The following is a 15000-nucleotide window of genomic DNA, read 5'->3' as shown; positions in this document are numbered from 1 at the left end:
ATGTGGTACATTGAGTCTTAACCCTAAGTTTACATGTGTTGTATTGGCTCTTAACCCTGAGTTTACATGTGTTGCATTGGCTCTTAACCCTGAGTTTACATGTGTTGTATTGGGTCTTAACCCTGAGTTTACATGTGTTGTATTGAGTCTTAACCCTGAGTTTACATGTATTGTATTGAGTCTTAACCCTGAGTTTACATGTATTGTATTGAGTCTTAACCCTGAGTTTACATGTGTTGTATTGGCTCTTAACCCTGAGTTTACATGTGTTGTATTGAGTCTTAACCCTGAGTTTACATGTGTTGCATTGGCTCTTAACCCTGAGTTTACATGTGTTGCATTGAGTCTTAACCCTGAGTTTACATGTGTTACATTGAGTCTTAACCCTAAGTTTACATGTGTTCTATTGGCTCTTAACCCTGAGTTTACATGTGTTGTATTGAGTCTTAACCCTGAGTTTACATGTGTTGTATTTGGTCTTAACCCTGAGTTTACATGTGTTGTATTGGCTCTTAACCCTGAGTTTACATGTGCTCTATTGGCTCTTAACCCTGAGTTTACATGTGTTGTATTGGCTCTTAACCCTGAGTTTACATGTGTTGTATTGGCTCTTAACCCTGAGTTTACATGTATTGTATTGAGTCTTAACCCTGAGTTTACATGTGTTGTATTGGGTCTTAACCCTGAGTTTACATGTGTTGTATTGGGTCTAAACCCTGAGTTTACATGTGTTGTATTGAGTCTTAACCCTGAGTTTACATGTGTTGCATTGAGTCTTAACCCTGAGTTTACATGTGTTGCATTGAGTCTCAACCCTGAGTTTACATGTGTTGTATTGGGTCTTAACTCTGAGTTTACATGTGTTGTATTGGATCTTAACCCTGAGTTTACATGTGTGGTATTGGGTCTTAACCCTGAGCTTACATGTGTTGCATTGAGTCTCAACCCTGAGCTTACATGTGTTGCATTGAGTCTTAACCCTGAGTTTACATGTGTTGTATTGGGTCTTAACTCTGAGTTTACATGTGTTGTATTGGCTCTTAACCCTGAGTTATGTGTTGTATTGAGTCTTAACCCTGAGTTTACATGTGTTGTATTGGGTCTTAACCCTGAGTTTACATGTGTTGTATTGAGTCTTAACCCTGAGTTTGCATGTGTTGTATTGAGTCTTAACCCTGAGTTTACATGTGTTGTATTGGGTCTTAACCCTGAGTTTACATGTGTTGTATTGGGTCTTAACTCTGAGTTTACATGTGTTGTATTGGCTCTTAACCCTGAGTTTGGGGGTGGGAGGGTGGGGGATGCTGTTCAACTGATGGAGCCACATAACAATGAGAGCCGTTTGGAGGGGGGGGGTGAACGGGGTGGACCCATCTAGGGGGCGGTCCTTACCTCACAGTCGGACTCCTCTTTGGTCTTACACTCCCAGGTATATCTGCTCATGGTTTTCTGAGGGGAGGGGGCAGGGGCAAATGTTACTCTCCTCAAAACCACAATGACATCCTCAGAGAGAGAGAGAGAGAGAGAGAGAGAGAGAGAGAGAGAGAGAGAGAGAGAGAGAGAGAGAGAGAGAGAGAGAGAGAGAGAGAGAGAGAGAGAGAGAGAGAGAGAGAGAGAGAGAGAGAGAGAGAGAGAGAGAGAGAGAGAGAGAGAGAGAGAGAGAGAGAGAGGTACCCTGACACTGTGCTTACCAAATACTGACACCACAAGACTCTGAGCTCTCTGCTGGTTTGAATGGTTCTACTGTGGTTCTCGGCCATGTTGACACACCACACAGAAAGACTGTTAGTTTGAAAACGTGGGTTTACTGGAGGTACACTATATTAGTGACTGTAGGTTGAGTTGTATAGGAAAGCTGATAGGTCACGATGGCTTTGGTGGAGGAAGGGAAACTTTCTGGAATTAAATTGTGGCGCTTGCTAGAAAGCAGATCAGGGTCAAACAGCATTTGGAAATCATTCTTGTGTGTTTGTTTTGAACTGAACGAAGCAGCAGATGAGCGCGGTTCATTGCAGCAGAACAAATACAGTTAAGGAGGATCCTAAGTTGCCTTGTAGAAACCTACCTGGGGTAAGTTGCTAAAACCTTTTGGGGCCCGTGTGTTTTGTCCTGTGCATTAAAGCAGAGCCCATCTGACAGCTGACTGACTAGAACACACGTCACCAAGTATCTGCAAGTGCTGTTTGACCACAGTGTGGCTTCTACCGGCTGCTGTATGGGTTTGGGGTGTGGGTTAGAAAGGTGATAATGACATAAATGTGGATAAGCGATGAGGATGGATGACGTTTTATTTTCTGAGATTTTGGGGTCTTTATTGTTGGTCGAGGTTGTGAGGATACATTTGGTTGTGGTTAAGCCACGTGCTAATGACTTGTTAGATGAGGCGCTGTAACTCGAAGTCGTGATAGTTATTGACAAGTTTTTATGTTTGACTGTGAAAGATGTTTAAATTGTCAAGACAGCATAAAATAAAATCAAGACCAAACAATCAAGAAAATTTACGTTTGGCTTACAACGTTGGACTTGGAGATAGATGTCCAAACTACTGGTGGGAGTTGTTAGAAGGTGGTACCACATCTTAACATGACCTACTGGGTGTTGTAGTGTTCTTGCTACCCATGCTGCTACAACCTTAGCCTTGTCACTACTAGCTACCCATGCTTCTGTTAGTGAGGCGCCTGTAAACTCTCTGGTGCCACCAGTAGGCAGCAGAGAGGCGTTGCATCTCAGATGTTTATCCTGATTGGATAGCCCCAGTCACTTCTCCCAAATCTTCCATACCATCGTCTTACCTGGATGTAAATCCAATCCTCGCCCTCCCTCCAGAAAACCTCATTTTGACCAATCATGTCAGTCGCCTGTCGCCCACCCACTGTCAGGATAAACGAGTGAAGTGGGGATTTGGTTAAACACATACATGTAGCAAAGCAGAGCTGCAGTTGCCAACATGGCCACAAGGAGCTGCATGTTAGTAAAAGAGCGAGCATGCCATGACATACTGATGCAAGGGGTGATCAGAGAAGGAGTTGGTTAGGGAGACACGGGATGAGGGAGGGGGTCACAGAAGGGAGGACGTGGGGGTTCTCTCAGCTGGGTTAAAGTCCTGGACAGGTCTATTAAGCAACACTTTAACATCTCCATTTGGATTTCAACAACTAACCTTGGTGGCCATTTTTGTCAAACAATGCTGCAAAGGACAGCTGTGCCCTCATGTTGCCAGTACAAACGTCCATCAGTTCTGCATCAGTATATTGTCATTATGGTGGTACTCTGAATGGTTGCCATGGTGATGGTGCTCCTACCGGGTCTGTGTTTGTTCTGGTTTCTTAGTGTGTTCTCTGATGGCACAACATCATGTGTACGGCAAGTTTTTGTTTGCTTGACTTAATCAAAACTTTCAGAACTCGGTGTGGTATTAACATGCGCAGCCCTTTTCCTTTGAGAGCATCTACGGACCCCTGTCACAGCAGCCGGCCAGGCTCTGACAGTCCACATCAGTCCACATGTCTGGATTCTATTTCCTAAAAGCCTCCTTATTCTTGTTTTTTCTGTGTTTGTATGTGTACAATTATGGGTTTGTTTGTTTTTACATGTGCATGCGTGTGTGGTTTTTGTGTGTATATGTGCGTAGAATTTATATATCATTATGTTATTATCTTTATGTATTTACATATTTATGAATAAATAAATTCAAATGTATATTTATTAAATGGTAAAGGGCCTGCATTTATACAGCGCTTTCTAGTCTGCAGACCACTCAAAGCGCTTTACAGTGCGTGTATGCCTCATATCCCCAGTGGTGGGCAGTCAGGGCCTGCAGGGCCTTGTCTGCTGGCCTTGTCAAAACCAGCAGTTGTTTTTCATAGTTGACGTGTGCCTGAAATGTGTCTGAGTTCAATTTCTTTTTTTTCCGGGACAGAGCAGGGCATTCCTATGTCATCTAAATGCATCACAGCTCCTTGGACCAGCAGCACTCCTGGTATTGCTAGCCTTGGACCAGTGGTAGTCCTGGTATTGCTAGCCTTGGACCAGCAGCACTCCTGGTATTGCTAGCCTTGGACCGGTGGTAGTCCTGGTATTGCTAGCCTTGGACCAGCAGCACTCCTGGTATTGCTAGCCTTGGACCGGTGGTAGTCCTGGTATTGCTAGCCTTGGACCAGCAGCACTCCTGGTATTGCTAGCCTTGGACCGGTGGTAGTCCTGGTATTGCTAGCCTTGGACCAGCAGCACTCCTGGTATTGCTAGCCTTGGACCAGTAGTAGTCCTGGTATTGCTAGCCTTGGACCAGCAGCACTCCTGGTATTGCTAGCCTTGGACCAGTAGTAGTCCTGGTATTGCTAGCCTTGGACCAGCAGCACTCCTGGTATTGCTAACCTTGGACCAGTAGTAGTCCTGGTATTGCTAGCCTTGGACCAGCAGCACTCTTGGTATTGCTAGCCTTGGACCAGTAGTAGTCCTGGTATTGCTAGCCTTGGACCATCAGCACTCTTGGTATTGCTAGCCTTGGACCAGTAGTAGTCCTGGTATTGCTAGCCTTGGACCAGCAGCACTCTTGGTATTGCTAGCCTTGGACCAGTAGTAGTCCTGGTATTGCTAGCCTTGGACCAGCAGCACTCTTGGTATTGCTAGCCTTGGACCAGCAGTAGTCCTGGTATTGCTAGCCTTGCCATGAAGCCCGAAGCTGCAAATTGATCACAACTTGAGTGACTGTATCATCAGCCAATCAAATGTTGATGCGTAGTGACAGAACGCCCCAGGGGCCCTGTGATGTGTCGATGCTAGCCCCGGTGTCGTCATCAACTTTGAAGTTAAGCCTTTGGCAGGTTGTGAGCAAACTAAGCGTTTTTTGTGAATCTGGTAGGATTGTCTGCATTATGTTACACGTTCTCCCAAACGGACTAAATCGCCGGATACTTTTGTGAGAGAAGGCTGCCAGGAGTCTGGAGGTGGAACTTCAGCTCCAGGTTGGTGTGCACAGCTTTCTTATTGAACTGAACGCGGTGCACTGACGATATTGTGGCTGTACTGAATTTGTTAACGTCGTGTGAGTGACTGGTGACACTGCATCCACTGTGGAAACGTATCTCCGCCAGGCGGCATGCCTTGGGTCGCGTGCGTTTCTCTGTCCGCGGCTGATCTCACGAGTCACTGGGCCTGTCAGCCCAGAATGTGTGGTGCCGTTACGACTGTATGATCCAGAGCCTCTCGTGGTTGTGGGGATTAAAACCCTTCGGAAAACGTTTGTTATCGCTATCGCCGCTCACTCTCTCCATTCACTCTCTAGCTCGCTCGACCAACCCTACGCTCTGTCGCTGCACGCATGCGCACCGCTGATGTAGCTCGGGTGGGGCCGCGACAGAGTTCATCATGTGTATTTCACAAATTAGCAAATCATTCACTGCTGATCGCAATTCAGGAGAAGTGGAGGAACTCTGGATGAGCCAAAAATAATTCACTTTAGTCACCTCGCCGCCATGTTGGTTTAATGACGTCATGAGGGGATTAGACGCGGAAGTGGCATAGACTCCAAAGTTAAAACTCCGCTATAAAAATACACTTTCAAGAGTAGGATGAATACAGGCACAGATGGCAGTCACCTCAGCAGCTCCAATTAAACGTGTGCTATGTTTTCCTACCGTTGTTTAATTGCTTTAGAATGAATGAAAGTCATTCGACTACACTGATTTTATATCATGAAAAGCGCGACGGTTAAACACATCTGAAGTCTTGAGTAAGGAAGGCCTCCTCCTGCTAGGAGAAAAAGGGGTGTTTTGTCGTTAAGTCCGAGCACCGGGTGGAGATACTGAGTGCCCTCTTCTAGTTGTTGGTGTGTGTGTGTGTGTGTGTGTGTGTGTGTGTGTGTGTGTGTGTGTGTGTGTGTGTGTGTGTGTGTGTGTGTGTGTGTGTGTGCAGTCTGGTTGCTGAGCGACGTGAAGGAAGGTGTGATGGTGATGCTGCAGTAGCTGCTGTAGTGCACTGTGTTGTGTGTTGTGCTTGTTGAGTATCAGCTGTCTTCTTGGCGTTGACCCAGTGGTGCATACGTGTAGTGCGTGATAGTGTATGTTGTATGTGGCTGTATCGGCACTCATATGAGAAATCTGTATGTGTGTGTTGGGGGTGGGGGGGTGCAGTTCGTTACTGAAGGCCCTGACTGAAACCCCATGATACGCTACTGCATTCTCCCATTCACACGCACAGCCACACACTGATGGCGGAGGCTGCCATGCAAGGCACCAACCTGCTCATCAGGGGCAGTTAGGGGTTCGGTGTCTTGCTCAAGGACACTTCCACACGCTGTCTGGAGGAGCCGGAGATCAAACTGGGAACCTTCTGATTACTAGATGACCCGCTCTAGCTCCTGACCCATGCCGCCCCTATTTGTTCTTACCCTACTACGGCTGTATACGCTCGAGTCCACACGTGGGCTTGTGTTGGTGTGTATGCTCGGTGTGTCTGGAATCCTGCACCTAATTTGTGGCCATTCTTGCTTGCTTGCATGTGTTTGCATGTGCATGTGGGGATTTGTTCAAGTGTTCCTGCATCTGGGCTTACAGGTGCACGCGCATGTGCATTGAATGTGCTTGTGTGTTTATTGCCTTCATGCCCACGGGCACACTTATGGACACCTGCGTCAATCACTTTTATTGACCAGAACTGACCCCCTCCGCCCCCCGCTGAGAGAGAACCCCCTCTTAAACCCCCTGAATGGCCCCACACCCGATTATTTTAATTAGACCCCTGAAGAGAAGGAGGACTCATGCCCATGCGCTGGGGTGAGGGGAGAGGACGGGTGGGGCGACAGGCAGGAGAAGGGGGTGAGAGAGAGAGGCGAGAACCACGTTACCTGACAGATAATGTTATCATAGTAAGCCAATGCACGGGCATGAGGGACGTTAGGAGGAGTGTCGCACAGTTTCCTTACATTTGGGTGGGAGCCCTCAGCGATGGTGGACAGTGAGAAATTATCATTGTGCTGCTCCGAGGCGGGCCGGTACTTACTGAGGAGGGGGGAGGGGTGAAGAGAGGGGGAGGTTGGAAGAGTGAAGAGGTGGAGGAGAAAGCAGGAAAGTGGAGGGGGGGTTTGGAGCGTTGGGTAAGAGAGAGTAAGGAAAGGGAAATGAGGGAGAAAAGGAGAAGGACAAGAAGATGAAGAGGAGGGAAAAGGGCATTTGGAGAGTTGAGAGAAGAGGAAGAGGAAGGAGTTTGGAGGGAAAGAGATGGCGAGAGAGAGGGGGGAGGAAGGAGATGAGGAAGATAGTTTGGAGGTGGAGGGGAAGGGGAAGGGGGGGACAGATGATGTAGAGCAGTAAAAGAGAGAGAGGGAAATGCTTGGGGAAAGGAGAAAAGGTGAGCGAAGGCACAGAGGAGATTGTGGAGAGGAGGAGAGAGGGAGACGCACCATCAAGGAGTGATGATCAGAGAAGAGCAGAAGAATAAATGTGTTTAGGTGAGCAGAAGTAAAAGAAGGAGTAGACAGATGTGAGGACGGGATGTGGGGAGGAGCGTTGGCAGGAAAGGAGGAGGAGAAAAAGACAACACAGGAGTCAATACAAGAAGAGGGTGAATGAGAGAGAGAGCATGAGACATGACGTGAGGCAAAGGGAGGAGAGGGGGATGGAGGGATGGAAAGAAGAGGCAAGAGAAAGAGACAAGTGTGAAAAAGATCACATCATTTGGAAAAAAGAAGGGAAGAAATGATTTTCAGGGGAAGAAAGGGGGAGACAAAAAGCGAGAAAGGGGCATTAGTTAAGACAGCAGGTTTTTCATCTTCTGTTTGTGATCTGGCAAACAGAGAAACAGACACACACATTTTATCTGTGATGCAACAACACAAAGAAACAACAACACAAAGACCCGAGAGCTTCTCAGACCCTCAAGTCACCTGGACCCTTTCAAGATCACAGCAGAGTTCCAGTCACACCTCCAAAGAAACCGAAAGAAAACCAGGGAACACACACACACACACACACACACACACACACACACACACACACACACACACACACACACACACACACACACACACACACACACACACACACACACACACACACACACACACACAGAAGCAGGTTTTCATGTGGTGGCAGGAGGGGGTTTTGCCTTGGCTCAGACGTCATTGTGAAACTCGTCCATTTTGCTTCTTTGGTGGATTGTCAGAGGCAACACACTCATGTCACAAGGGTCAGACAACTCAAGTCCGACAAGTTGTCATCATGTATTTTCTCCAGATCTTCCTGTCGACATGTTAAACGGCCGTTATTTGCCCCCATAAACCTCTCCACCCCAAAAACCCTTTTACAACCCTTACAACATGTCTTTCTTCCGCAGCATGGCCTCCATCTGGCGGCTGCTGCCCGGCACCTCGTCCTGTCTGGAGGTGAGCAGAGCGCGAACTGCCCCCCCCCCCACCACCACCACCACCTTAAACACGCCACATCCTGGGTCCATGTTTCATGAATACAGTGACAGCACAATCAACGCTGGGGTAATAGAGAGAGAGATTTGATTTTCAAAAGCACATTTATTTAGTTTACATTCCAACGCAACAGATGACAGTCGCACTTCTTCGCCTTGTTGTAGTCCAGCTCATCCAACGAACGCTTCAGAAGATGTCTCATTGAGGAGTTCAAAAAAGTTTTTACAGGTTTTCAAACAGGTTTTCAAATTGTCCACACTGTAAACCCCTATATGGCAGTTAGGGTAGCAACCGTTCCTTAAAGACAACTTGGCACACACGTTCTCCACCACACCCTCCCAATTCTGCCTCTGATAATCCTCTGTGCCCCAAAATACCCCCAACACCTTCTCCCCCACTGAAGATCTGCAGGCAAACTGGGTGCTGTCCTCTCTCGCCACTGTCATACCCTCAACCCTACCCCAACCTTCACCAAACACTCAGAACCACTGTACAATAACCCCATCCATGATCCAAAATGGTCACCAAAAACTTTAAGCACTGAAAACAAATAGCCATGCTTTTTCTTGATCTAAGGAGAGAATACCAATGTCAAGATCATAAAGTTTACATAGCTCATCACGTCTCAAAAAAGAAAAAGATTGTCATTATTGTTCTGCCCTGTACACAGTATGTTTGGTCCATATGAACAAGTATATCCAGATATCCTCCTAGTCTGTTTGACAGTGCTCTGGAAAGCACTTTATAGTCCAAGTATAAAAGGGCCACTGGCCTCCAGTTTTTCAGCAAAGCTAAATCTCCCTTTTTAGGGAGCAAGGAGAGAACTGTCCTCCTACAAGAGACAGGCATCATCCCTGCATGGATGCAATCCAAGAGTACTTCATGCAAGGCAGGTCCAACAGAACACGAGAAATGCTTGTAAAAGTCCATGGTGAGCCCATCTATTCCGGGAGCCCGTCCTGAAGTAATTTGACCAACAGCTACAGTCAACTCCTCCAAACTGAGTTCTCTATCCAGGTCTGCCTTTTCCTGGAGACCGAGCTGGGGAAGCCCCTCCAGCAGCTCTGCAGCACTGTCCTGATCACACTGCTCTGCTCCAAAGAGAGAAGAGTAAAAAGCCACAGCATGACTCCTCATTTCCCTTGGATCAGTCATCACCCTGCCACCGGGGAGCTTTAGGGATGTCGTCAGCTTCCTCCTGACAACAGTCTTCTCCAAACTGAAGAAGAAAGAGCTTGCAGCATCCATGTCTTTGATGTTGAGGAAGTGAGACCTAACGAGGGCTCCTTTCACTGGCTGCCACATTAAAGTCCTGAGCTCCAGTCTTTTTCTCTTGCAGCAGGCCATCAGCAGCAACATCTGGATTACTATTCATAGCACACTCAATGTTCTTAATACTGTGCTCCAGCTCCTGGACTGCTTTAATTCTAGCAGTGGGGTGAGATGTATACTGCTGACAGAAGACACGAATCTGTGCCTTACCCACTTCCCACCACTGCCTAAGCAAATCAAAATTAGCTTTTATACTTTGCCAGTAGACCCAAAACTGTTCAAAGCTCTGACAGAAAACACTATCCTGCAGCAACTTGTTGTTGAAATGCCAATATGACCTAACTTTTTCCCAGGAGAAATGATCAAATCTACAGTGAATAGATGATGATCAGTGAAGCCAACTGGAGTAATGGAGCTGCTGACTAGACTGGATGCAAGTGACTTTGAAATGTAGAACCTAACTAGCCTGGCTGCACTCACCCTGTTATTGATTATCATGTACTGTCTAGCAGTGGGGGGTTCAACCTCCATGCATCTAGTAAATCTAATCGAGTAATTATTCCTCCTAAGCTACCAGATGACTGAATGTATGGTTCCTCACTTGTCCTGTCCACGGTGAAATCAATGGTGCAGTTCCAAACCCCACCTATGATCCTATGATCAGCTGCTCCTGACCATACTTCTGCAACTCATCCCTCAAAACACTGAGAAAGGCTAATCTGTCGGCCCCCTGAATTGGGGCATATACATTGACCAAACAGAAAATGCACTGTTCAATTTCTACCCTTACAATGTGACACCTCCCCTTAACTAACTGCACAGATGATACAATTCTTTTAGTTAGTAACACTGCTACCCCCCCCCCCACTAAAGTTGGCACCATGGCTAAGTGTATATGACCCCTCCCACCACCGCCCCCAGTTTATCTCATTAGTTTGATCACTATGAGTTTCCTGCAGAAAAACCACATTTATCTTTTTCTGCGTCGCAACCTCAGCCACTAAAGCCCTCTTACATCTGTCCCTCCCACCATTAATGTTAAGCGATCCAACCCTGAGCCCCTGCAAAAGATGGGTAGAACAGGGGAAAAGATAGAGACAGAAACAGACCGGCATGAACCAGAAAAAAGAATAAAGTGCCCTGGGATGCATGATCACAATTTATTTCACAACTTTTGTCCTTCCAAGTTTTCCCCTTTGCTGCCTTTGTCAAGGCTGTGACGTGTTTCTTAAGGTGACAACGTTTTTCTCATCAAGCAGCTCAAAGCCAAGCAGCTTCTGCAGATGACCAACAGTCCTAATGAACTTCTGTGTATTACTGAAATAATCTTTTACTTTTACTGACTTCCCCAAAGTTTCATCCAAAAAAACCGTTTATGTCCCCCAGAGAATACACGTCAGTGTTGTGGCTTGATGTTTCACCAACTGACACAGACTCCGAGTCGTAATCCATGTCCTCAGCCTCGCCCGTTACCTGGCTACTGGGAACCTCCTCTACACTCCGTGTTCTCTTCAGTAGGCCTACCTCCACCCTCCACACCCTGTCCCTCACCACTGAGCACATCCCGAGTCCCTGCCGAGCTGCTGGATGCAGCCGCCTGTTCAGCTACGAGTGTTTCTGCAAGCTCCACCCGCCCCCGGCTCCAAGACCATGTGCTGAGGGCCTATTTCCTCATCTACAAGTGGTGGAGCAGGCTGTTCGTCCCACTGACTCCGTTCTGGCCCTGCCTGGGAGACATTGTCAGGGGGGATGTTAGCATCTGCGGTGTTTGCCTCCACTCGCTGTCTATGCGGACATCACCACACTCAGGACATTTCAACTGCCCCCAAATGGTATACACCCTGTACGAGGAGCCATAACCGTCCTTAACTCTAAAGGAAACCTCCAAACTCTGTGTCGGACAGCCCAAAAACCTCAACACCTGTCTCCTGAGTGACTGAACATGTTCTACCTTCGGATCTGTACATCCCAGACTACAAACCTCTGCAGCTCACTTTGCAACAGTCTGGTGCAGATAAACGGCGGAACAGCCCACACTGGGGTTCTGGTAGAGGAACCGGCCATGGAGAAACAGTAGTATAGACATCACTGATAACTACACCCCTCTCCATCATCTCGCTAACATGACACTCCTCCTCAAAATACCACCACAGCCTTGTTCATCCTGGAAGCAAACAGTAGATTGCCATGACCAACTTGCTCTCCTACGGCCAACAAGACCTCCTGCACCGTCACGCTGGGCTCCGGCGGGACTACCCGAATCCAGCGATGGATGGACAGAGGTGGCGTCTCAGAGGACGCCATTCCTCCTGAACACCACTGAACACTCGGTACAAGTAGTAAGACAGTTTGCCTGGTCAAGCCCACAGGACAGACGAGGAATACACCCTGGTTGTCTCCTTGTCCAGTGGAGAGCGTCCTTGGGGTGCTTGAATGTTTATGTTGTTGAAAATCCGAAAAAATACAGCAAAGAATTCAAACTCCTCACCAATCTCATGTGAACCATCCGCACACACCAAACCTCCCAGCATGCAGTGCAGGGGCGCTCAGCTCATTGCCCCACATGTTGGATCAGGAGTTTGCAACTCGTGTGTGTGTGTGTGTGTGTGTGTGTGTGTGTGTGTGTGTGTGTGTGTGTGTGTGTGTGTGTGTGTGTGTGTGTGTGTGTGTGTGTGTGTGTGTATGTGTGTGTATGTGTTCCCTGGCCACAGCATGCAGCTCTGGGGGGCGGAGGGGGAGGTGGATGGTGAAGGTGGGGATCTGTCAGCAGAACAATTTTTACTTTTCACGTTTTTCTTCTGCAGCTACTATACAGACTACTGACCCCCCCCCCGGATCATTTCACTAATCTGTTTTTACTCGCACCCCCCCCCCATTGTTCCCTCTGTATCTGCATTCATGTTTCCACCCCCCCATCTCTTTCTTTGTCCCACCTTTCTCAATCTTCCCTTTTCTCTTGCATTATTCCTTTACTACTCTTTCTCTCCATCCATCCATCCATCCATCCATCCATCCATCCATCCATCCATCCATCCATCCATCCATCCATGTTTTTTCTTTGTCTCTCTTCCTCTTGTTCTCTCAGTGTCTCTCTATGTTTCACAAGGATGGAGACTCTGACTTTACTGATGTCTACTCTCTCACTATTACCTTCCTCTCCTCCCCCGGCCTTCTGTTTACCACTTCTGTCTTCTTCTGTCTCTTCTTGCTACCTTCTCTCCACCTTCTCCCCCTCTCTATCCTCTCTCCCTCTCTACCTTCTCTCCCTCTCTATCTTCTCTCCCTCTCTACCTCCTCTCTACCTTCTCTCCCTCTCTATCTTCTCTCCCACTCCATCTTCTCTCTACCTTCTCTCCCTCTCTATCTTCTCTCCCTCTCTACCTCCTCTCTACCTTCTCCCCCTCTCTATCCTCTCTCCCTCTCTACCTTCTCTCCCTCTCTATCCTCTCTCCCTCTCTACCTTCTCTCCCTCTCTATCCTCTCTCCCTCTCTACTTTCTCTCTATCTTCTCTCCCTCTCTACTTTCTCTCCCTCTCTATCTTCTCTCCCTCTCTACCTTCTCTCCCTCTCTATCTTCTCTCCCACTCCATCTTCTCTCTACCTTCTCTCCCTCTCTATCTTCTCTCCCTCTCTACCTCCTCTCTACCTTCTCTCCCTCTCTATCTTCTCTCCCTCTCTACCTCCTCTCTACCTTCTCTCCCTCTCTATCTTCTCTCCCACTCCATCTTCTCTCTACCTTCTCTCCCTCTCTATCTTCTCTCCCTCTCTACCTCCTCTCTACCTTCTCTCCCTCTCTATCTTCTCTCCCTCTCTACCTCCTCTCTACCTTCTCCCCCTCTCTATCCTCTCTCCCTCTCTACCTTCTCTCCCTCTCTATCCTCTCTCCCTCTCTACTTTCTCTCTATCTTTTCTCCCTCTCTACTTTCTCTCCCTTTCTACCTTCTCTCTCTCTCTACCTTCTCTCTATCTTCTCTCCCTCTCTATCTTCTCTGTCTGTCTCTATCTTCTCTCCCTCTCTACCTTCTCTCCCTCTCTACCTCCTCTCTACCTTCTCTCCCTCTCTATCTTCTCTCCCTCTCTACCTCCTCTCTACCTTCTCTCCCTCTCTATCTTCTCTCCCACTCCATCTTCTCTCTACCTTCTCTCCCTCTCTATCTTCTCTCCCTCTCTACCTCCTCTCTACCTTCTCTCCCTCTCTACCTTCTCTCCCTCTCTAGCTTCTCTAGCTTCTCTCCCTCTCTAGCTTCTCTAGCTTCTCTCCCTCTCTAGCTTCTCTACCTTCTCTCCCTCTCTGTTCTTACTCTCTCTCTCTGTTCTTTCTCTCTCTGTTCTTTCTCTCTCTCTGTTCTTTCTCTCTCTGTTCTTACTCTCTCTGTTCTTACTCTCTCTGTTCTTTCTCTCTCTGTTCTTTCTCTCTCTCTGTTCTTACTCTCTCTGTTCTTACTCTCTCTCTGTTCTTTCTCTCTCTGTTCTTTCTCTCTCTCTGTTCTTTCTCTCTCTCTGTTCTTACTCTCTCTCTGTTCTTTCTCTCTCTGTTCTTTCTCTCTCTCTGTTCTTACTCTTTCTGTTCTTACTCTCTCTCTCTGTTCTTTCTCTCTCTGTTCTTTCTCTCTCTGTTCTTTCTCTCTCTCTGTTCTTACTCTCTCTCTCTGTTCTTACTCTCTCTCTGTTCTTACTCTCTCTCTGTTCTTACTCTCTCTCTCTGTTCTTTCTCTCTCTGTTCTTACTCTCTCTCTGTTCTTACTCTCTCTCTGTTCTTACTCTCTCTCTCTGTTCTTACTCTCTCTCTGTTCTTTCTCTCTCTGTTCTTTCTCTCTCTGTTCTTACTCTCTCTCTCTGTTCTTACTCTCTCTGTTCTTACTCTCTCTCTCTGTTCTTACTCTCTCTGTTCTTTCTCTCTCTCTGTTCTTACTCTCTCTCTGTTCTTACTCTCTCTCTCTGTTCTTACTCTCTCTCTCTGTTCTTACTCTCTCTCTCTGTTCTTACTCTCTCTCTGTTCTTACTCTCTCTCTCTGTTCTTACTCTCTCCCTCTGTTCTTTCTCTCTCTGTTCTTACTCTCTCTCTCTGTTCTTACTCTCTCTCTCTGTTCTTTCTCTCTCTCTGTTCTTTCTCTCTCTGTTCTTTCTCTCTCTCTGTTCTTACTCTCTCTCTGTTCTTACTCTCTCTCTCTGTTCTTACTCTCTCTGTTCTTACTCTCTCTGTTCTTACTCTCTCTCTCTGTTCTTACTCTCTCTCTCTGTTCTTTCTCTCTCTGTTCTTTCTCTCTCTGTTCTTACTCTCTCTCTGTTCTTACTCTCTCTGTTCTTAC

General features: G+C 47.2%; 1 protein-coding gene across 1 annotated transcript in view; it reads right to left on the bottom strand.

The window, feature by feature from the left end:
• The window catches only part of cspg5a (chondroitin sulfate proteoglycan 5a), a 145441-nt gene that overhangs the window by 26698 nt on the left and 103743 nt on the right, over positions 1 to 15000 (bottom strand). Inside the window, exon 6 of the mRNA XM_056286886.1 lies at positions 6845 to 6998. Within this exon, the coding sequence (XP_056142861.1) occupies positions 6845 to 6998 (154 nt within the window). The remainder of the gene's footprint in view (positions 1 to 6844; positions 6999 to 15000) is intronic.

The sequence above is a fragment of the Lampris incognitus genome, chromosome 9 (genome assembly GCF_029633865.1).
Source record: "Lampris incognitus isolate fLamInc1 chromosome 9, fLamInc1.hap2, whole genome shotgun sequence".
Taxonomy (NCBI): domain Eukaryota; kingdom Metazoa; phylum Chordata; class Actinopteri; order Lampriformes; family Lampridae; genus Lampris; species Lampris incognitus.
The sequence above is the reverse complement of the archived record's forward strand: the minus strand, read 5'-3'. Positions and strand labels throughout refer to the sequence as shown.